The 24657-nt window shown below is 43.2% G+C and overlaps 1 protein-coding gene across 1 annotated transcript in view; it reads left to right on the forward strand.

Annotated features, from left to right (window-relative positions):
- LOC122790609 (ras/Rap GTPase-activating protein SynGAP-like) overlaps window positions 1-24657 on the forward strand; it is a 621677-nt gene that overhangs the window by 211871 nt on the left and 385149 nt on the right. The window contains exon 2 of the mRNA XM_044058135.1: window positions 20851-20972. Within this exon, the coding sequence (XP_043914070.1) occupies window positions 20851-20972 (122 nt within the window). The remainder of the gene's footprint in view (window positions 1-20850; window positions 20973-24657) is intronic.

Consider the following 24657-nt stretch of genomic DNA (forward strand, 5'->3'; position numbering starts at 1 on the left):
GAGAGTGGAGAGAGCTTTCTCTGTGTCTAGAGAGAGGATATTCTTGCACTCTGTGGATCCAGTCCTCCCCTCCATCGAATTTAGGCTCTGAGCAACCCATGTCCATTCCACTGCCACAGCCACCTGTTATTAGCCTTCAGAGTCCTCACACAGGACTCTCCACCCCCTTTCAATCCTTGACCAGATCACCCCACTATTGAGGTCCCTAGGAAGAGGATATGTAAATGGAGACACCTACATTTCCCCTCAGGAATCTGTTACCAAAGACATGGGCTTCGAGGAAAGTATCCACCTAACGATATCTCCTTTGGATAGATCATAGAACTTCTTAAACAGGTGGATGGTCTTCAGAAACCCCTTCCCAAGAGGAGTTGGTGTTTCTGGAAGCTTTCAGGGCTAGCCTGGCTATGTCTTAGGTGGTCCCTCTGGCTGATGAGTTGACTGACCTTATCTCATAAAGAGCATGGAAGTAGCTGAATACTACTGAGCTCATACTTAAGAGGCTTGGTATGTTTTTAGGTCTATCCAAGGATAGGGTCCACTGGAGCAAGGAGGTTCCCAATATATTCCATGTTGATGGTAGCAGCCACTAAGAGGGTGCTTGCAGAACAGAGCTCATCTGTCCATCCCCGTAATAAGGAATCTAGGGCCTTGGATAGATTTGGCAAGCACATTTATGCCTCAGGGACCTTTATCCTTTGGTCACTAAATTATATGGCACACTTCACCAGGTTACAAAGGGATTTGACCGAATAGTTTTCCAAATCTCTTTCAGGGTTCATGTCTGTGGAGGACCAGAAAAACATTTCTTCACAACTGGCCACCCTTCAGTCTATTTTTAACATGTCCATGAGTCTGATTTCTCATGCAGCTGAGGGTAATTCTAGGACTGCGGGTTCAGCCATTGCGGTCATGAGGCAAGAGTGGCTACATCTGTGTTATTTTGCGGAGCTCTTCAAGTCTTCATTCATCAATGCATTTTGATGGATCATCCCTGTTCAGCCTCTAAATTAAGGAAACAAACACACTCCAGAAGTAAGCAAGATGGAAAAATCCTGTCTGCTGTCGGGATCCATTTTTCTAACTCTTAGAGGTTTTTCTGCTGGAATCAGTGAGGTGGTAAAAAGGTGTGGTTTCATAAATCACAAAGTCCTTTCCAGAACTCATGAGGAGATAGTTCTTCCTAGGGTAGAGGGGGCAACTCTAATGGAGGATGCCGCTCTCCTAGTACAGGTGGTCCGCAGAACCACTGCTCCTGAAGGGTTGCCCAACTGCTGTACTCTGGAGGCATTCGGGGGATGCTTATCTCTGCATCCAGAAGGCTGGGAATCCATCACAAAGACACCTGGGAGTAGAAGATCATATCCAGAGGGTATTTCATACCATTTTCTTAAATTCCTCCAACAAAAATGAAAAAGATCCCCAATGTACTACCCAAGCAGAGACAGGCAGCAGCCCTATAATTAGTAAAGCTGCTAGGAAAGAGAGTCATCCAAAAAATACCCCCATTCCAACAAGGATCTAGAACTTACTCAGGATTCTTTTTAGTTACAAAAAAAGACAGGGGACTTGAGACCAGTCCTGGATCTCTGCAAACTAAACCAGTATGTAAAATATTTAAAGTTCTGGATGGTCAGCGTTCAGTCTATTTTAACTCTGCTGAAAAAGGACTATTGGATGTCCTTGATAGACCTTCAGGATGCATACTATCATATTAAAATGAACAGGTGCTGCATAGGACACACGTACATCTGGCTAGGAGCCAGTCATTACCAGTTCAAAGCACTGCCCTTTGGCCTCACTACAGCCCCCAGGGTGTTCACTAAATGCATGGCGGTGGTAGCGGCTCACCTGAGACTTCTGGGATTCCGTTTGTTTCTGTACTTAGACTAGCTACTGTCCGCTTCTTCTAGGCATCTACTTACACAAGCAAGGGACTACTTGCTTCAGTTACGGCTTCATGGTCAACTACGCCAAATCACAGCTTACACTTGCACAGACTCTGGAGTTCAGGGGTACTCTTCTAGACATGATCAACCAGCTAGCTTTGCTACCTCTAGCAAGAGTTCATTCTGTCAGACTACAGGTCATGGAAGTGATCTCCCACTCTTATCCTCCCGCAAAGCTAGTGTTACAAGCCTTAGGATCAATGGCAGCATCAATACCTCTGGTCTCGTTAGCCAGATTTCATATGCAGGTCCTGCAGTTGACTTTTTCTTTGCAGTGGTCTGTTCTTCAGCATCCCTTGAACATTACAGTCAAAATCTCCAAGGTTTGTAAGGAATTTCTTCTTTGGTGGATTCATTCAGAAAAAGTTGTCAGTGCTGTCCCTTTTGTTCTGCCACAGCTAGTAGTCACAGTCATCATGGACGCCTCCCAAATTGGGTGTGGGGCATTTCTTGGGATGAACAGTTCAAGGTACATCATCCTCGGAGGAGGCCTGGATGTGAGAGTGGTCCTACTAGCATTGTGGGCTTTTCAAGATGTTCTCCCATCACAACTGTGATATAGCATGTCAGTAGTCTGGCCCATCAACAAATGGGGGGAGCCAGTTCTTACTCAATGTGTCAAGAGGCAATGAGAGTGTGGCAAGTGACAATCTATTCCGGTCATTTTCTTATGGCAGCACACATATCTGGGAAGACTAACATGCTTGCAGACAAATTAAGCATGTTCATTGTGATGCCCCACAAGTGACCTCTTAATCAGAGTGGCAGAAAAGATCTTCCATCAATTGGGGCACCCATGCTGCAGTCTTTTTGCTTCTCCTCTCAACAGCAAGTGGAGAAGGTTCTTTGCCCTGGTCCCTCCACTGAGGAGTCCCCAAGAGGTGCTCTAGTTCATGATTGGCCCACTGGTCTCCTTTATGCATACCATCTGTTACCTTTAATGCCCAAATTTCTACAGAAAGCATCCTGGTTGAAGAGCACAATCATACTCATTGTGCCTTTTTGGCCTCATCAAGTTTGATTCCCCTTTCTGTGACCTCATATTCTGTATTCACCTTTGATACTGGACCCAAGTCCAGATCTTCCCTCTCATCCAGCAGGGATGAAACACTGGGACATCAATGGTCTCAAGTTGAATTCATGTTTTCTCCAGTTCCAGTGATGGTTAGACAGTCCAGGCATTCTTCCCCAGTATGACATATTCTTTTATCTTCTCAGAAGCTTTCTGTAAGAAAATTTACTAAAGTGAATGGAAAGATTTTCAGTTTGGGCCCTTTAGAAAGACCTGGATGCCTTCTCTGCCAGAGTCTCAGCAGTTCTCGATTTTTTGGCTTCCATTTTTAACAACGGAGCAACATATTCTACTATTAAAGTTAAATTAGTGGTCATGTCTGATTTTCACTAAGGTGAGAATCCTTTGTTTTTGGTTTCTTTGAAGTTGTGCAAGGCCTTTCTGGAGGATACCTTTTTACTTGGGCCCCCAGTTAGAGACCCTACCCCCTACTTGGAATTTGACTATTCTACTGCAAGCTGTTACCCAACCTCCATCTGAACCTTCGGCTAAGACTGACCTTAAGTTCTTGTCATGGAAAACAATTTTCTACTCTCCATCACTTCTGCTAGACAAGTATCTGAACTCCAGGCCCTCTTAGCAAGATCTTCTTACTTGATCTTCCATAAGGATAGGGTTTCATTACGCACAAGCCCATCCTTTTTTTTTTTTAATAATCTAAGGTGCTTCTGAATCCAACATAAATCAGTTCATCAGTTTACCTGTGTTCTTTCCAAAAATATCAAAGGCAACTACATACTGTATCTTTTGGGTGTTCACTGGCAGTTTAAATTTTATCTGCACAGAACCTAAGATTTCAGGAAAACTGACTGAGTACTTGTATCCTTCTCCAAGAAAAAAATTGGGGAAAGCAGTGTCTAAAGTGACTTTAGCTAAATGTTTGACTGATTGCAGATCCTTTGTTTATAAAGATAGAGGTTTATCTTTACCTAAGCCTCCCAAAGCACATTCAGTGAGGTCCATAGCCACTTCATCTGCTTTTTGGTAAAGAGCGTCTGTATGTGATATTTGTGTAGCTTCCAATTGGTCTAGTGCTCATACTTTTATTGCTCATTACAAGTTTGACATACTATCCAGAAATAGGCAGCATTTGGTTCCCCTGCATTCCAGAATAGCCTTCCATGAGGACCACTCAAGGTTCATCTAGCTGGGGACTCTTTTCCATCAGTTGAGGAATGAAAGAAAATGACAACATCAGATGCATCACACAAAAATTATGTACTCACAGTAGTGATGGATCTATGTTGTCCATTTTTATTCTTCCTCATCTTCCCACCTTCTAACCCCCTTCGTTGTCTTCCTAGCAAGGCCTAAGGGATGTCCCTTTGGGAACCTGCCTGTTCCCTTTTTAGGCTCCAGCCTTTCTGTGTATGCCTTTATATTGCCTTTTGTAATGATATGTTGTCATGTTTATGTTAGTGTTAGAGCAGCAAATGCAGTCTGAAGTATGCCAGGATGGTGGGCAATTATGGGTAAGGGAAGGTGCTCAAGAGCTAGATCCGTGAGTCTAGTAAAAGTGGTCAAGCTTGGATCTGAGACTCATTAGTTGAGGAAAAATGAAAATGGACAAAACCGATGCAGTGTTATGGCTAGTACATAAACTTTTTTTTTTTTTTTTTTGCGGGTGGGAGGCTGTCTGCACCTCCATACTTTAAGAACTTATTTTTCCAAGATGGTTGTACTCTGATCAGCAGCTTAATTTCAGCTCTCCCAGTGTGAAAAAAGAAACTGATAGATAAGGGCCATGGGCCAGGGTAATTCTGTAGTTTTAGTAAAATTCAATTACTGGGTATTAAGTACACTGCCTGGATGCCAGGAAAGAAGAAACTTAGAAAGCCTGAATTAAAATTAACTAGAAAAGGTGAGGGGAAAACACTGACTTGGAAGAATTCTGCAACTGTCAGCAAAATTCAGTTTAAACTCCAGCTTTGGTACAAGAGATAGCTTCCAGTAATTTATATAAAAAACTACATCTGATGTGCCTATAGCTGATTAAAATAAATGAAACATTGAAGGAGCATATCAACTCAAATAAGAAAAGGCTTAAAAAAATGGAAGAAGCTTTAAACATCTGTTCAGATGAACTGATGAAACTGCAAAAATCAGAGGTCAAAATGAAAAAAGGCAGGCCGAGAATGAGACTGCTCAAGAAGAGTGGTTTAAAAAAAAATGGTAGAGATAAAAGACAGCACACAGAAAACCTGAGATTTTCTGCCTTACCAGTGAAACTGGAAGGAACAGACTGCATTAATTTTATGTAGAGATGAGATGTTTTCTTTTACATTTGTATAGGTGGATATCTAGATTAATGCTCTTGGCTTAATCTAATGACAGTTTATTTTGTGCAAGCAAGTGGGCTTTAAAAATAAGAGACCACTGTGAATGTAGTGAATATGTTTTCCATTAGCAAATGTTCAGTATGAGTTGAGAAGTCTGCAGCTTGGAGCATTTGTACATTCTGTTCTCTTCTTTCCATAAGCTTATACATCTCAAGAAGTCTGGACATGGTCTGCTGAGAGAAATGTATAATTAAAAGGTACAAGGGCAAGTAGAGTAGTAAAAAATAGTTTGAAATTATTGGAAGTGAATAAGATAGATCTACTTTTCTGGTACCTAAGTGTTTTAATACATTTACTAAAGTAGCATATAATTTAGTTTTATTTAAAGATAGCCAGTGCACTTTTTCTTTAGGCTAAAAGTTAATATTTTTTTGAAAGCAAAGGTTTTTTTTTTACATCTTGGTGGGAATAAAGATAAGACAACTAACAGACAGTTGTTAGTGTAAGTAGGAATGCAGGCTGTAACAAGTGACTTAGCATGAATAATGCTAATTTTTAATTAGGTAATGCTTATGGGTGCAGCTATTGATTTGGGACAGTTGTTCCTATTGGGAAGGTTAAACTTCATTTTTGAAAATGTACATAGTTGTTTGTATTTGTTTTAAGTTAATGTGTTCTGGGGAGGTGTTTTTTGTTTGTGGGTTTTCATTAGAAACAAAAAGTCTTACAAAATGTGACATAGGTTCAAATGGAAATGACAAGAAACAACTGTATAAAGGATCAATCTGCCAAACATTACTGGGTGAATGTAACATAAATGCTTGAAATAGCCATTTAAAAAGCTTTTCATATATAATAGGTGGGGATAATAACTTCTTATCATAATGGCTATACTATCCTTATTATTATTGGAACGTGAATGGCCTTACAGGTATAGACAAAAATGTAAGAATATTGACTTATATTAAGAAATGCAAAGTGCAAATAGCAATGCTGCAGGAGACTCATTTGGAAAGAAGTGAGCATGTTAATTTAAAGGATTTCAGGATGGATATTCAGCAGAATATCATCAGCAAAAGGAAAGGGGAATATTTCTAATTGCTAGATGAGCTCCAGTAGTGATAGAAGAGGGATACAAAGATGATGGTAGATTTATGGTAGTAAGGGGCTACTGGCAAGGAAGGGGGTTATGCTGTTATGTATTTATACACTACCTACAATTGTTATTATAGAGCTTAAGAACAGTTTTTGAGAGAAATAATCAGCTTTCAGCAGGGAATATTACTTATAGATGGGGACTGGAACTTGATACGCAACAGTAAGGATGTGCCTGGGGACCTAGAATGGAAAATATAACAAAAGAAGGTAGATTTCTGAAGAAATTTATGAAAATATGAAATATGTTAATTCAGTAGTAGGAACTCTGAGATAATTTACATATTATTCCCCAAGGTACAATAACTGGGATAGACTAAATAGAAATTATATTTCCCAGGAACATATGCATTTAACTGAAAGCTTTGACACACATCCATTATCTATTTCAGATCATGTGCCAATAACAACTAAGATAAAAATGCAGGGTAATTAAGCAAAAATGAGATACTGGCCCTTCCCCACCTACCTGTTAAAAAAAGAGAGGAATTTAAGGAATGGGTAGTGGAAATTGAATGAGTTATTAGGGAAAACGGAACTTTCTTTAGAAGTTATAGGTAGTGAGTAGGATAAATTAAAAACTGAGTTTAAACTAGGGCAGAAATAACGAGATATGGTTAAGAAGTAACCAGACTTATTTAAAGGTGCTGATAAAGTTTTAAGTATTGCAGAATCAGGGGAATCTCACAGAACAAGAAAAGGTGCAACTGCAGAGTGCTAAATAGATAACAGGGGAATATCTTTATAATATGCATGGGTTTTGAAGGACTGCTGTTAAGCAACTGTTTTTTGATAACTCCAAAGCACATACTGTAAGAACTTATATACACAACTGCTCAGTCACATGGCTTTGGGGAGTGTAGAAAGCTTTCACTAACAGTGAACAGCAGTATCACTAATAGTGCATTTTTAACAGACTTTGCTGAAGGAATTTGATCAAAAGCAAATAGCAGAAACACATGACCAAGTGTAGGACAATCATGCCAGATTCCATCTGTCTGTATAGTCAGTCTGGCTTGAATGTGTAAAAATCAGCTACCAGGGAAGAAACTTCAAAATTACAAAAATATTCTATAACTGCAGGCATAAAGTAGTAGTAATTTCCATACTGTTGAAGAGCAGAAAATCCTGTTTTCATGATGAATACCCTCAGAAGTAAACAACAAATAAATCCATCTACAGAAATAAGGATAATATGTGGATGAGACATAGAAGCTGAAATGATGAATGCGTTAAAAGGAGGTCCAGTAGGACTGGCAACACAAGCATTAGAACCACTTAGCTGATAAAATCATGGGGGAATGTTTTTTTATTTAATTGATGGGTTTCTCATTGAATCCTGATGCATTTGGCTGCTAACTTGTTGAACATGCTACTAATGTGAATGATGACATTTGAAAAATTTTGGATCTGAGATCACAGTTAGAATATGTAGAGTTTTAGGAGTTGAAAGGGGGGCTTGCCCCACCTGCAGAAATATTTTTAGGAATTTTGTTTTTGTTTTCTTTTGGCATTGTGAAACAGATCTGTTTTGACCAGCCAGAGTTCAATGTCAGTAGACTTGATGTATAACAGTGGATTCATAAAACTGTACCATGTTCAGTGGTTTAAGTATAGTGTTCAGGCCTGAAGGCTATAGAGAAACACACTGACTCTGCTAAGATCATATTTAAGACTCGCAGTTATCAAGGCTATTTTTAAATTGGCTTATATTATTCGAGACACAAATGAAACATACTAGTTTAGTCCACATATTACTCTTCATTGAATTTTATGCCTGAAAGCGATAGAGTTTATATAAATGACCATATCTAAACTGCTTTGCAAGAAGTGAGCACTGAAAACTATGTATGCAAAAATTGTTAGCTTTGCGGCATGCAAGGATAAAGCTCTTACTAGGACCCAGGAGATCTGGGGTCGAAGTATTGGTCCAAGTGCTGGAGGAGGACCTGATTGGGGAGAGAGAAGGATGGAGTAGTGCCTGCTCATCTCTTTCTCTCTCGGAGATTTTAGGTGTTTAAGTACTGCTAGGTTCCCCTGGTGAAGACTGGAGGACCTAACAGTAAGCATAAATGAGGCTAGGGATTTCTGTGGGCTTACATCGTTTATGAAAGTGAATGACAGCCTGATGCTTAAGCACTACTGAGTGTGTGCGTGGGAGATGTAATAATTGAAGTAAAACCCACTGATGCCATTCTTAATGATGGCCCCACCATTTTATTTCTCTGAGAAGCATAGTGGATGAACGGTATTAATGTGCAGAAAGGAATATAAGCAGAAGATGAAGCAATAAATAAAAACTTTCTCAGGTTTTGTGCTTATCCCCTATAATGCATGTCAGTAGCATGTCTTCTCAACTTTTTTCTGGTGTGACAATTCAAAGTTCAAGAGAAACAACCACATGCTGCCATTGTGGAAAAAACAGTATTTTCCCATACAGGTTTGCCCTCCCGACACTGTGATGTCTGTTTCTTTTTATTATATAGTTCACACTTCTTTTTGAGCACTTTTTCATAATTTTCATAAAACCTTCCTGTCAACCCCCTCATTTCACTTTAGGCCCAGGCCCAAGCCCATTTTTCCTCCTCCCCTCTTTTTTTTTGAAATACACCTCAAAGTTCACTTATGGCAGGCAAATTTCCCTTGCACCAGACATACTAAATGCTTGTACTGCTTTTGGCCTGAGCACAGTTCCATATTTATTACAATTAGAATGTATTAAGAGTAATGTCCCTAGATAGAGCAGTTACTCACTTCAGTTACCTTTCTTAAAAATACTAAATGATTTAGCACCAGTTAGGACAAGAAGGGTAAAATCGAAAACAGTGCCATGGCTGACAAAAGAGACCAAACAGGGCATGCTGCAAAAAAAAAAAAAAAATGGAAAGCATGGTATAATAATAAAACACAACATGTCTACCATAGTTTTAGATATCTCAGAAACTGTACCAAGATCCTTGTTAAATCTGACAACAAGTCGTACTACAGTAATCTCCCAAAAAAAAAACACAAAACAATGCTAAGCTTTTTTAGTCCTCTCAAAATAAACGGCTACATCCCAGCTGTACCACTACACCCTGCCCTTCTACTTTAAACAAAAAAAGAGTCTATGTCCACTCAGTTCAACACTCATTTTATCCATTCAGTTCTATCAGTAATCAATGACCACCTCACTTCAAACCTCCAACTTTCATCTGTTCTTGAAAGCAACACACTGTGTTTTAGTTTTCAGCTTGTTCCAACATTAACCATAAAAAATGACGGTACTTGCGTGTTATCGCAACCACATTTTCCCGCTAATGCTAGTTGCTTTTCCTTGTAATGAAGTATGACAAAACTTCACAGACATGTTATCTTTATTATGTGTTCTTGTTTTTAGGAAGGTTTCTCACTTCAGTGGCTGAAAAAATAAGGTTTGAAAAATAGGTTTCCCCATTTACTGCCAGCATCTCAAGATGTTAGTTAAGCAAGCCCCCCCATTTCACTTAAAATGCATTCCATGTTCCTTTTTCTCAGCCTTTGCCCTGAGAACAGAAAGCATCAGGAGAGAAAAGCAAAGCAGTACCCTGTCTAAACTCCTTACAAAGTAATCGGGAAGGGTAGACTATTAAAACACTATCTTGGTGATGGGTTTGTAAAACGAGTAAGGGTTTGCACATGTTAGGATTTGTGGCTAACGTGCTCGAAAGCAGATAATCCATTGGAAGTGTGTGTGTGTGCCTGTCTAATATACGCTATGACTACCCACACTCCTTTCAGGTCAACGTACATATATACACGCAGTCACTGTGATCGCTCGCTGAATTCAATGCTTGACGTCGTTCAAGCACGCTAGCCACAAATCCTCAAATTTGAACCCTTGCTCATTTTACAAAGCCACCACCAACATCCCAGAAAAGTTGTTCACAGTCTACCCTTCCTGATTACACTCCCTTCTTATTGTTTGAGTAAAAGACAAGAAAGTCCAGCACGTCGGAAATTGTGGTTGTGATAACATGTAAGTACCAAAATTAGTAGCCAAATTAGAAGCAGCAACCTCAGCTGCCAATAACCTTCTCACTGAGATCCTCAAAATATGTGCAGGAACACTAGCCTTCCCTGTCTCCATTCTAATCAACTGGTCAAAAACTGACAAATCTGTCCCATCCATCTTGAAAAATCCATTATTATACCCCTTTACAAAGGAGGTACTCCAGCAGAGTTAAACTATAGATGTTAAGTTGTCAATCTCGCCTTCATTCTTGCTTGATGGGTTCGGAGCCGATCCTCGGCTCCGACTCGGCACTTGCTAAGCTCGAGAGTCACTTTTACCAGCTCGAGGCAGCCCCATATCCCATGATGCAAGGCGGTAAGTACCCAGATCTCATTTGCCGCTTCGCTGATGAGGTCCTCCTTTTACCAGCTCCTGGTAAGTGTTTATATTTAAACTTCTAGTCGCCCCAATCAGAAAAAATCTACTTTTCTGTAAAATTCTATCATTTTTAGTTAATTGTAGGACCTTTTCTGACTAACTTTATTTTTCCTTCTTCATATTTTTAGTCGGGCCTTTCTTTCCCTCTCATCCCCCCCCGTCACGGTGTGTGTGTGTGTGTGAGGTTTTTACTGCTTATTCCTTAACAGCAGTTGTCTGATTGGGACTGTGTGTGTACTGTTTGTGGATACAATAATGTCCAATGAGCAGAGGGTCTCAGGCTTCAAGAAGTGGTGACTCGTGCTGTCAGAAGATGTCTCTGACAGACGGTCACACTTCTTGTTTATACTGCCTGGGACCTCTCCACCTGCAGGACTCCTGTGCAATTTGTCACTCTTTTAGCCAGAGAGTCCTGCAGGAAAGGAGAAATAAGCTTATTTTAAGGGGTCTCCTTAAACCGGAGGGCTCCACGGCCAAATCGGCTCCGGGAAAGCCTTCTAAGACTACTAAGGCCCAGGCTTCTGTGTCTAAGCCTTCGGCCTTGGTTCCGACTCCGTCGGAGTCGAGATCGGCTCCGGCTGGAGCCGATCCGATCTTGTCTAAGTCCTCGGCACCGATGGCTATCGGTGCCGATACTGTCACTGTCACTTTGGTGTCGGCTCCGACTGGCTCCGACCACCATGTGGCTCAGGCTTCAGTGTCGGCTCCAACTGGCTCCGACACCATTGTTTCTTTGCCTGTATCGGCTCCGGCTGGAGCCGATAAATCTGGACCTACACTCGGAGCCGAAAAGTTATCGGCTCCGTCTGGTTCCGTGGGGTCTTCGGCTCCGATGGTTCCTTCGAGGAAGCGGTCCAGGTCTCCTTCTTTGGAACCGATACTGTCGGCTCCGGCCTCACCTCTTCTTTCGGAGCGGAGCCATCGGAGCCGATCATCGAGGTCTTCCAGGTTGTCAGACCATGATTTAGAGAGGGTGGTAAGCAGATTATTAAAATCACAGGCACTAGCCCAAATGCTTCATAGTTCGTCTCAACAGACGACTATTAGTCCACACCCTCTTCAAATTCCTCCTTCGACTCTACCCCAGAGTTTGGAGCTGGAGTCTACAGGAATAGTTACTGCTATGGCTGAAGGCCAGATACCCCCCCCCCCTTCTGCGCCTTCAGCATCTACTCTTATCTCCTCCTCGAGACCTTCCTTGGAGGGATTCGGTGGCCGGGCTTCCCTGGTCTGCTCCGAGGGGGTGAGTGGCATCGGACCCTTGTCCGATCCCACTCTTCCCCTTGGAGCTTTGGCCTTGGTGAGCTCGGCTCTGACATCTTCCTCGGAGCCTTCCCTTTCGGTGGGCCCGGGAGTCCCAGTTTCTTCGGAACGGGTTCTCTCGGATCTCCCTGGGAGGAGAGCCTTCGAGGTGATGAGGAGTGTGCTGGCCCCTGGGCTCAGTCAGCAGTCTATTCCTTTAGCTCCTCCCTCTACGGTGCCTGTTGATATCTCTTCCCACTCTCTTGCATCCGGACCGAGAGATCCACCGCCTCAGGTTTCCCCACTGGGAGGAACCCCCTCTTCCGAGGATTCTCCTGATCCATCAGCAGATCCTCCGCGCAAGAGGACTTGTAAGAGGAAGCACCTAGACTCCCCTGAGTCTATTACTTCGGATACCGACTTAGATGAGTCGGAGGGGTCCCAAGATCCCCCTCTGAGGATGTCTCCTTTTCAGACATCCTAGAACCCCTGAAACAGAGGGGAAACTGGCCCACCATAAATCCCTCCGATGATGAGACGGTATACCTAGAGGCGTTTGGTTCTCGACCCTCCACCTCCTGGGTGTCTCCGCCTTTTGACCCCCTCATGCAGGTTATCGCTTGAAAGGCTTGGGCTTCTCCTGACTCCATAGAGCCAGTTCCCAGGAAGCCTTCTAAATTTATTACAGCCCCTTCCGAACAGCAATTCCTTACAAAAGGTGTCCCGGTTGATGCCATGCTGGTGGCGGCCGCCACTAAAAAGGAACTTGCAGATCCTTCCGTACCAGTCCATCCTCCTAACAAGGATTCCAGGACCATGGACAGGTATGGTAAGCGGATGTTTTCCTCAGCGACCTTTGCCATGCGTTCGCTGAACTATTTGTGTCACTTCACCAGACTCCAAAGGGACATCCTTAAGGAACTAGGTGAAGTAGTACAGGATCCTATAGCTCTGGGGGCACAAGACAAGATTGCTTCTCAGCTAGGAATCAACTCCTCCATGCGGCTGATTTCGTATGCAGCAGATGGAGTGAGTAGAGCCGCAGGCACAGGAGTGGCTCTGAGACGTCAATCCTGGATGCGGCTCTGTAATTTTGCTGATCCCTTCAAGGCGTCCTTCACAAACTCTCCCTTTGATGGGTCAACTTTGTTTGGTCCTCAAGTGAAGGATACATTGACCAGGTGTGAGCAGGACGGCAAGACTCTTTCTGCCGTAGGGGTCCGTTTTTCCACCCCTTCTAGACCTTACCCCAAAGGACAGAAGGCTGGAAAGATGTGGTTCCGCAAATCCCAAGGAGTCACGCTGGATACACGTGGTCAGTTTACCCCTAGAGGCAGAGGGGGTAATAATAACAGACGCCGCCCTAGAGGCAGAGGGGGTCCACAAAACCAGGGAAGCAGAGAGTCTCTCTGACAAGCCCTTCCAGCATCCCTGAGGTGTTGCCCGACTGTCCATCCTTGGAGGCAGTCGGGGGAAGATTATCGCTGTACCCACAAGCCTGGCTTTCCCTCTCACAAGACAGATGGGTACAGTCGATCATATCCGAGGGTTACAAAATTCCTTTCGAGGAAAGTCCCTTCAATCACAAAAATTCCCTTCCAGATGTGCCACCCGGTCTAAGGGAAATCGCAAAGTTAGAAGCATCAAAGCTTCTGCACAAAAGGGCCATTCAGCCAGTTACAACAGACCATTCAGAGCCCGGAATCTACTCAAGGTTCTTTTTGGTCCCCAAAAAGACGGGAGATTGGAGACCAATATTGGATCTCAGCAGACTCAACAAGTCTGTGAAAAAGACAAGATTTCGAATGGTCACACTTCAATCAATTTTGCCCTTCCTGGGCAAAGACAACTGGATGTGCTCAATAGACCTTCAGGATGCGTACTATCATATAAAAATTCACAGATGTTCCAGAAGGTTTCTCCGCTTTCGGCTGGGGTCCAGTCTTTTTCAATTCAGAGCCCTGCCCTTTGGTCTCACTACAGCCCCCAGAGTGTTCACCAAATGTATGGCAGTGGTCACGGCTCACCTGAGACGTCAAGGATTCCAGGTGTTTCCGTATCTTGACGACTGGCTCCTTTCAGCCACCACCAGGCATCAACTTCTCCAAGCCAGGGATTACACCATAAATCTCTGCACTCAGTTAGGAATTTCGATCAACTACGAAAAATCCTCCTTGTTGCCCTGCCAGTCTATTACTTTTATAGGCGCAGATTTAGACACTGTTCGGCTGTCAGCAACCCTCACAGACCAAAGAATTTCAGATATCCAAAGTCACGTGCGGATCATCCTCGCCAGCAAAAAGGTACAAGCCAGACTGGTCCTGAAAGTGTTGGGCCTCATGGCAGCGACCATTACCCTTCTTCCCTTGGCCCGCTTCTACATGCGTCTTCTTCAATGGATGTTGTTCACCCAGTGGTCTTACCAACAACTTCCCATGCGTCACCAAATCCTGGTGACACAAGCTTGCAAAAACCACCTATCCTGGTGGATTTCTTCTCCACAGATTCATCAGGGCAGACCCTTTGTATCCCCGGCCCCGGTAGCCACAGTCTCTACGGACGCCTCCCTGATCGGGTGGGGGGGTCATTATCAGGACAGGATGGTTCATGGGACGTGGCAACCGTTCGAATACCACCTGCACATAAATGTCCTAGAGATGAGAGCAGTGCTTTTAACGTTGCAAGCCCTCAATGACTTTCTTCCCTTGGGAACAATTGCAGTTCACACAGACAACATGTCTGTAGTATGGTATATCAACAAACAGGGCGGAACCAAGTCCTACCCCTTGTGTCGAGAAGCTCTCAGACTTTGGCAATGGGCGATCTCCTCTCATCGGTGTCTAGTAGCAACACATATCCCTGGGAAAACCAACATTTTAGCGGACAGATTGAGCAGCGCTATTCTCATGCCTCACGAGTGGTCTCTCAAACAATCTATAGTGGAGGAGATTTTTCTAGAATGGGGCCGCCCATGTTGCGATCTTTTTGCTACTCCTCAAAACAGCAAATGCCCAGACTTCTTCTCTCTCTTCCCACTGCCAGGCCATCCCCCCAGAGACGCCCTTACCCAGGATTGGCCCCAGGGACTTCTTTATGCCTTCCCTCCTTTTCCATTGATTCCACAAGTACTCCAGAAAGCCACCGTTTTGAGAGCCAAAATGATTCTCATTGCCCCCTATTGGCCTCGACAAATTTGGTTTCCGTTCCTCCATCGTCACCTATTGGTGCAGCCGTGGCATCTGGACCCAGTGCCAGACCTTCTGATCCACCAATCGGGTCACCTGCATCGGTCTATTCCTTCTCTCAACCTCACAGCTTGGTTGCTCCACTTCCTTCCTTAGCCAGGCTTCCTATGATCTCTAACCCGGTTAGGGATATTATAGTGGCTTCTCTTAAATCCTCTACTAGAAGGATTTATACCAGCAAGTGGAAACGCTTCTCTTGTTGGGCAAAATCAAAGAATATAGATCCCTTTACTGCCCCTGTTCATGCAGTTTTGGATTTTTTAGTGGAAATCTTTCACTCGGGCTCTTCATCTTCCACGGTTAAAGTTCAGTTGGCTGCTATCTCGAACTTTCATGTCGGGTTTGCAGATCACAACATTATGTCCCACAGGCTTTGTAGAGCCTTTCTAAAAGGGATTTTTCTCCTTAAACCTCCTGTCAGGAGTCCTCCTCCTCAGTGGGACCTAAATCTAGTGCTGACATCCTTAATTCTTCCTCCCTTTGAGCCAGCTGTTTCATGTTCTCTGAAGTTTCTTTCATGGAAAACACTCTTCCTTGTCGCTATTACCTCGGCCAGGAGAGTGTCAGAACTTTATGCCCTTTCTGTTCGTCCCCCTTATCTGGTCTTCCACAAGGACAGGGTATCCTTGAGAACTAATCCATCCTTTTTGCCTAAGGTGGCTTCGAAAACTAATTTGAACCAATCTATTTATCTCCCTGTATTTTTCCCTAATTACTCCAACAGATCGGAACAAAAATTACATTATCTTGATGTTCACCGCCAACTCAGATATTATTTGGACAGAACAAAACAATTCAGGAAATCCGATCAGCTCTTTCTTTCTTATGCTGAAAATAAGAAAGGCCTTCCTGTTTCCAAAGTGACCTTATCTAGATGGCTTTCTTCCACCATCTCCGAAATCTATCAGCTCAGGGGCAAACAGCTGTGCTCAAAACCAAAAGCGCATTCCACCAGAAGTTTAGCCACTTCCACAGCCTTTCAGGCTAGACTCCCTTTAGACACTATTTGTGCAGCAGCCACTTGGGCCACTCCTCATACCTTTGTTTCTCATTACAAATTGGATTTGGCCTCCAGGGATAGAGCCAGTTTTGGTTCTATGGTTCTCAAGAGTCTGTTCCATTGAGCCACCCAGGATAGAGGTGCTAGGGACGCGGTCCCATCAAGCAAGAATGAAGGCGAGATTGACAACTTAACATTGAGAAGTTATGTACCTACCATAACGTTCCATGTTAGTTGTCTTCTCTCGCCTTCTTTCTTGCGGACCTCCCTCCTACCCCCTTGCCTGGACAAACCTTGTTCTTCCTTGTCTGGAAGATTGCTTCTTTAGGCACCAGTTAGTTACCTGGTTCCCATTTCAGCCCTTCCTTAGGCTAATTGCTTTCTTTCCTCAGTGGAAAGTTTTTTGGGCTAGGTGTGTTTCCCTATACGTACAAACGAGATCTGGGTACTTACCACCTTGCATCATGGGATATGGGGCTGCCTCGAGCTGGTAAAAGTGACTCTCGAGCTTAGCAAGTGCCGAGTCGGAGCCGAGGATCGGCTCCGAACCCATCAAGCAAGAAAGAAGGCGAGAGAAGACAACTAACATGGAACGTTATGGTAGGTACATAACTTCTCATTTTCCAACTCCTGGGGACCATGGCAGCAACAATTATGTTGGTCCCTCTAGCGAGATTGCACATGAGACTTCTCAAATGGCTTCTCTTTGTTCAATGGTCTCTCCAAAAATTTCCACTTTCTCACCCCATTTTGCTCACGGACAGATGCAAACAGGACCTCAGTTGGTGGCTTTGCACCAACAATTTGGATGGGGCAAGGCTCTTCGTTCCACCCATCCTGGTTGCCACAGTGACCACGGATGCCTCCCAGATGGGATGGGGGGCATTATCATGGCAGGACAGTCCAAGGCACGTGGCAAGATCATGAGATACATCTGCATATCAACGTCCTAGAGATGAGAGCAGTGCTAATTGCGTTGCAGGCACTTCAGAGCTTTCTATCTCTAGGGACGATTGCAATACACTCAGACAACATGTCAGTAGTGTGGTATCTAAACAAGCAAGGGGGAACCAGGTCTTACCCCCCCGTGCAGAGAGGCCATGCGAGTGTGGCAATGGGCAGTAACTTCCCAACGTTTTCTGGTGGCAACGCACATTCCGGGGAAGTCCAACGTGATTGCGGACAGGCTAAGCAGAGCTAGTCTGATGCCTTACGAGTGGTACCTGAATCATCTAATTGCAGAACGAATTTTCAGCAGGTGGGGTCAGCCTAGCTGCGACCTTTTTGCCAGCTCCCTCAATGTCAAATGCAGCAACTACTTCACACTGATCCCCCCACAGGGGGAGTCACTCAGGGATGCTCTGGTTCACGATTGGCCCTCCGGTCTGCTTTATGCTTTCCCTCCGTTTCCCTTGCTGTCAAAGGTTATTCAGAAAGCGCAATCCTTGGGAAGCAGAATGACTCTGATTGCTCCACACTGGCCTCGTCAAGTCCGGTTCCCTTTTCTTCAGCCATACATTGTGGACACTCCTTGGATTCTGGACCCCCAACCAGATTTACTGACACACATGTCGGGACAGTTCCACCCCTCTCTGATGACCCTCCGGTTGACAGCCTGGCTACTCCACTTCCGTCGTTAGTTAGGCTTCATAAATTTTCACCGGAAGTGGTTCACATTTTATCTTCCTCTCATAAGCCATCTACTAGGAAGATTTATTCCAACAAATGGAAGAGGTTTTCTATTTGGGCGCATACCCAAGGAATTGATCCTTACACAGCTCCAGTTGCTTCAGTCTTGGACTGTTTGTCTATGCTTTTCCATCAGGGTTCCGCATCAGCTACCATCAAAGTTCAATTGGCTGTGATCTCTAATTTTCATGTGGCTAATGAGCCTGGTCTCATGGCTCATAGACTCTGCAAGGCTTTCCTGAAGGGTACTCTGTTACTCCGTCCCCCGGTCTTCGAACCTGTCATGCCCTGGGATCTCAATTTTGTTCTACAAGCCCTTACTTCACCACCTTTCGAGCCTGCAGCTACCTGTGAATTGAAATTCTTGACCTGGAAAACAGCCTTCTTAACAGCAATCACTTCAGCAAGGCGAGTTTCAGAAATTCAAGCCCTCTCTATCAAAACCCCATACTTAATCTTCCATAAGGGCAGGGCTTCTCTTAAACCAAACCCTTCCTTTCTTCCTAAAGTGGCTTCCGTGTCTGATCTTAATCAATCCAGTGAGTTGCCTGTATTCTTTCCTCAATTTTCAAACAAGGCAGAATTTAAATTTCATCAATTGGATGTACACAGACAATCACGTTTCTGTCTGCACCGAACAAAAGATATCCGGAAGTCAGATCAACTATTTGTCTCCTTTTCGGAAAACAAAATTGGGTCCCCAGTCTCCAAGGCCACCATATCCAGATGGATATCTAGTTGCATCTCGTTCGCCTACCAAGCGGGAGGAAAAGATCTGCCATTTCCGGTCAAGGCTCACTCTACTCGGGCTGTTTCTACATCTACAGCCTACCAGGCCAGATTGTCAATGGATGATATATGTGCTGCAGCTACTTGGGCTTCTCCTCACACATTTGTTTCTCATTACAAATTGGACGTGGTTTCTAGGGGCAGGTCGTCCTTTGGCTCCACAGTACTCAGGAGTATTTTCCTATGAGCCACCCAGGATGTAGGTGCTAGGGACGCTGTCCCACGGGTAAGAATGTAGGCGAGATAGGACTACATAACATCTGGAAGTTATGTACTCACCATAACATTTGATGTATGTAGTCCATCTCGCCTCACATTCTTACTTACCCTCCCACCTTCCCCCTTCCTGGAGGATCTGGAGGTTAGGGTTTGATTTACAGAGTTCCCTTTACTTTAGCTTATTCTTTTTATCTGGATGTTGTGTATGCATGGGGTATGAATAAGTATTGCAGCAAACTAGATCTGGGGATATGGAGCAGTGCACCATGGGATACCTGCTTAGCCCAGCCAATAGAAGACTTCGAGCTAGAAAAGTTTGGCCGAGTCGGAGCCGATATTCGGCTCCGAACCCACGGGTAAGAATGTGAGGCGAGATGGACTAAATACATTGAACGTTATGGTGAGTACATAACTTCCTGTTTTCTCTGTGTGCTCTGTCTTCTAACTCTGCCATTTTTGAAACTGCTCTTCTTGAGAAGCCTCATACTCAGCCAGCTCTTTCCTCATTTGTCCCTGTGATTTCTGCAGTTTTATCTGTTCATCTTAATAGCTATTTCAAGCTTCTATTTTTCCAGTCTTTTGCTGTTTGAGATAATATACTCCTTCAGTGTTTCATTTATTTTAATCAGTCAGTTCTGAGTACATTTGCTATATTTTTTTTCATCAAAATTATTGGAAGCCATCTCTTGCATCAAAGCTGGAGCTTCAACTTTTTGCTGAACAGCTGCAAGATTCTACCCAGTTAGTGTTTCCTCTTCATCTTTTATACTTTATTTTCTTTCAGGTTCCTTAAGTTTCTTCTTTACTGGCATTCTGGTAGTGTACTTATTAGCCAGTAATTGAATTTACTCAAGCTGACAGAATTACTATATCGTATTTGTCAGTTTCTTTTTTTCACACTGGGAGAGCTGAAATTAAGGTGTTGGTCAGGGTGTAGCCATCTTATAAGTCCATGACTGTTGTTTTCTTGGTATTAATTTCAAGTTATTTATTAATAGCTAGTTCCATATGTGTTCAAAATTGTTGTTTAATGTTTTGCCTATTACTCTAATGGAGGAGTCTGATCTCGATAGAACAAGGTCACGTGGTTATAATTAACAGTTAAGGTTGTGTAGGTTCCAAGAAAAGTGATTGAAAGAGGGAAAATAGTAAGGGACCTAATACCAAACTTTAGAGTTGTTACCCCATTTAGATTAAGAGGGGAGATGGATGCCACTGTAATTTTTTTTTTTATGAAGGAAGTTAGAAAACCAAGACCAAACCACCCTCAGAGAAGCCACACGTTTTAAGTTTGGCAGTGGATAAACTATGACCAGAAAATGTTCAAAGGCTCTCATCAGATCTTTACATATTTCACAATTGAGTTTTCCCCTCTTCCATGTTAGTGTAAGTATAGTTAGTGAGGGAGATGATGACATTAGTGCTGTATTTAAGTCTGAAGCTGTGGTATCTGTCTGGATATTTTACTTTGGTAAGTGTTGCAGTATTTGATTGTAAGTTCATTTTTCTAAAACTTTAGCGACTGTTTGAATAATAGCAATAGGATGATAATCACTAAAAACAGGTAACAGCTTGGGAATGTTTTTATATGCTGAGCAGCCCTGTTGCCTGCAGCATCAGGCCTGGAGGTTACCAAAGATAAAACAGATTCATACAGCTCTATCATTAAGATAAGTCTATAACTTTTGTTAATATTTTACTGTATAATGTACCCATGTCTATTGTTTATTGTATCAAATTAAATTTTAGTTTTAGTGCATTACTTCTGTTTTGTTTTTTTGTTTTTTTTGTCTTTAATAGCTGTATCAGGTCTACCTGTGTATCGGCTATCACGTGGCCAGTCTTATCATGAACACACTATTTGGATTCCCAAGTTCTGCGTGGTTTCAGATAACCAGATGTTGTTACTAGACAATGAAGAGGTATGTTATGGTACAGTTTGTCAGCCCTTTAAGACCGTAATACTCCCTTTTTGTTGGCAAAATGGTTTTCATAATGTTTAATTTGCTTTCTGTAAGCATGAAATCATATCCCAAATATTTGAAGTACTGTATGCATGTGTGTCTCACATGGGGAGGTGGGGTAGTTATCTCTGGTGAGTAGCTGTTATGTGTCTCATGGCTTTAGCTTTTGATACAGTGAATGTGGCTAAATCTGATTGAATACCTGAAAATGAGTATAAAATTATAACAACAAACTAGACAGAAAATATGAATGCTGAAGTGGGTAAACAGAATTCTTCAGTTACTATATTGCTCAAATACCTATAGTTAACAGCAGTCAGACTTCAATATATTGCCAGATTGTATCATTTTTGCCCATTTTTGTTCTTCACATCTCTTGCATCTGATGTTGTCAATTTTCATTCTATTCTCAACTCTTGGGTTTAGATCCGATCCTCAGATCTGACTCAGCTGTTACTAAAGCTTGTGGTAACCAAAAAGCTGTTGAGCTTCTCCCTTACCCGTAATAAACCAACCCCTAACATACCGCATATCTCGTTTGCCTCTTTTTTCGAAAAGACATGGTCAGCCTTAGCTATCGAGTTTGCTTAAAGATAAGTGTAGTTTTTCTCTTTAATCATTCTCATATATATATATATATATTTTTTTTTTTTTTTTTTTCCCCTCACCCTCCTACATTATTGTAATTCTTGTTTAGCATTGTTGCTAATCCGTTTTCCTCTTTTTCTGTCTGTCATACATGCTAGTGTAGTTCTAATAACATTGTTGGTATTCTGTTTTTTTTTTCCTGTAGTGGTGAAGGTTGTGTGTCAGGCTTGGCAAGTCACAAGAGTCAGCCACTTTGGATACTGATTTCAGTGAAGGAGAAGGGTCCCCACGATCACCTCCAGAAGATATCTCATTTGGAGACATCCTTGAGGTCCTGAAGCAGAAAGGTGGTTGGACCTCCAGCAACCCTTCACTGGAGGAATCAGTATTTCTGGAGGCCTTTGGAGCTGGCCCATCTATCTCCTGGGTTACTCTGCCCACCAACGAGCTTATTGATTTAGTCTCTTGGCAGATGTGGAAAGACCCTGACTTAGTTGAGCCAGTCCCTAAGAGGCGATTTCAGATTATGGCTCCACCTGTCAGGAAGGAATTTTGTAGTAAGGCTGGTGTCCATGGATGCCATGGTCATGGTGGCGGCGATCAAAAAAAAGCTTGCTGAACAAAGTTCCTCTGTTCATCTTCCTGACAGGGAATGTAGGGCGCTGAACTATTTGACATATTTTACTAATTTACAAAGGGACTTGATCAAGGAACCTTCAAATTCCCTTTCAGGAACTGTTACTGCTGAGGCCCAGTCTTCTGTGGCTTCCCAACTGGCTACCCTGCAATCCAGTTTGAATTCATCTGTGAGGCTTATTTCACATGCAGCCGAAGGTGCCTCAGGGGCAGCGCCCGTTCAGCCATATCCATTTGGAGGCATGCCTGGATGTGCTCATGTGATTTTGCAGAGCCTTTTAAGTCCTTTTTCATCAGTGCACTGTTTGACGACTATTCATTGTTTGGCCCAAAAATGAAGGACACATTATCCAAGTGTGAGAAGGATGGAAAGACCCTGTTTGTAGTGGGCATATGTTTTTCGACCCCTCAAAGATCCTTTTCTATGAATCAATGAGATGGTCAGAAAATGTGGTTCATGAAGGCCTAGGGTCCTTTCCAGGACACATGGAGAAAGTTCCCCTTGGGGCAAAGGGAGGATACTAATAGATGACAACCCCTCTGCAGCAGAAGAGGCCCACAAAACCAGGGGTCCAGAGATTCTTTGTCATATAGACCCTACCACCACTTCTGAAAGGAGGCCTGATTGTCCACCTCTGGAGGCAATCAGGAGAAAACTATTCCTGCACCAGAGAGCCTGGCTAGGTATAAAAAGAGATACTTGGGTGCAGAAGGTTATTTCCAGAGGTTATGTAATTCCCTTTCCCTTCCAACCCCAACTGTATTGCAAAATTCTTGACGTTCCACCCAGTCAGTGGAAAGCAGCAACACTAAAAATACTAAAGCTTCTATAAAAAGAAGTCATCCAAGAGGTCCTGCCAGACCGGATAGAATCTGGAACTTACTCAAAATTCTTTTTAGTGCCAAAGAAAACAGGGGACTGGAGACCAATTTTGGATCTCAGCATTTTGAACAAGTCAGTCAGCATATAAAGTTTTGGATGGTCATGATTCAATCCATTCTACCCTTCCAGAGCAAGGAAAACTGGATGTGCTCGATAGACCTTCAGAATGCATACCATCACATAAAGATGAACGGCCAATCCAAAAGGTATTTACACTTCTGGCTGGGTGCCAGTCACTGTTAGTTCAGAACACTGTCCTTTGACCTCACCACAGCCTCCAGTGTGTTTACCAAATGCATGGCAGTGATAGCAGTTTACCTGAAATTGCAGGGATTCCGCGTGTTTCCATATATATATATATATATATATATATATATATATATATATATATGACTGGCTCATTACCGCCCCGACCAGGCATCGCTTAACAAGAGCACGGGATCAGTTACTTCAGATTTGTTCTTATCTGGGTATAACCATAAATTACAAGTTTCAGCTACAACCAACTCAAGCCTTAGAATTCATAAGAGCAGTCTTCAGCATATCAGTGACAGCTTCTCATCCTCTCTGAAGAGTACAGACTATCAGATTCCAGGTCAGGAAAATGATTTGCGGTGCCAACATATCAGCCCATTTGATCTTTCAAGCCTTGGGGTCATTGTCAGATGCCATAATCTTAGTTCCTCTGGCAAGATTTCATATGAGAATTCTTCAATGGATGCTAACAACACAATGGTCAGTTCTTTACCAGTGCATGTCAGCACAAATAAGAATCACTCAGGCATGCAAGAGATAGCTCTGGCAGTGGATTTACTTGGATCAAGTTCTACAAGGCTGTCCTTTCATTCTCCCTCAGCCCAAGGCCGTTGTGACTACAGATGTTTCCTAGATTGGGTAGAAGGGCACTTTCTGGAGAGAACAGCCCAAGGCACTTGGTCCCTGAAGAGACCAACTTGCATATCATTGTCCTAGAGATCAGAGCAGTGCTCTTAACATTGCAGGCCTGCCAAGATCCACTCCCTTTAGGGACAATTGTGATTCAAACAGACAATATGTCAGTAGTTTGGTACATTAACAAACAAAGCGGGACCAGATCTTACTCCTTGTGTTGGGAAGCCCTTAGAGTGTGGCAGTGGACGATCTTATCCAACCATCTCCTCACAGTAATGCATTTCTGGGGAAGTCCAACGTGATAGCAGACAAATTGAGCAGGTCCATTCGTCTACCTCAGTAGTGGTCTCTCAACATGGCAGTGGCAGAAATGATTTTCCATCAATGGGGCCAGCCTTGCTACAGTCTTTTTACTTCTCTCCTAAACAACAAATGCAGCAGCTACTTTGCCCTAATCCCCCCTCAGGGAGAATCACTGAGGGAAGTGCTGTATTTCATGATTGTCCCCCAGGTCATCTTTATGCCTACCCGGCAATTCCCCGATTCTGAAATTTCTGTGGGAAGCTACCAGGTTGAAGAGCAAAGTCATCCTTGTTGGACCTTACTAGCCTCGTCAAATTTGGTTCCCCTTCCTATGTCCTCCTC

The sequence above is a fragment of the Protopterus annectens genome, chromosome 16.part0 (assembly GCF_019279795.1).
Source record: "Protopterus annectens isolate FY-2018-M chromosome 16.part0, PAN1.0, whole genome shotgun sequence".
Lineage (NCBI taxonomy): Eukaryota > Metazoa > Chordata > Ceratodontiformes > Protopteridae > Protopterus > Protopterus annectens.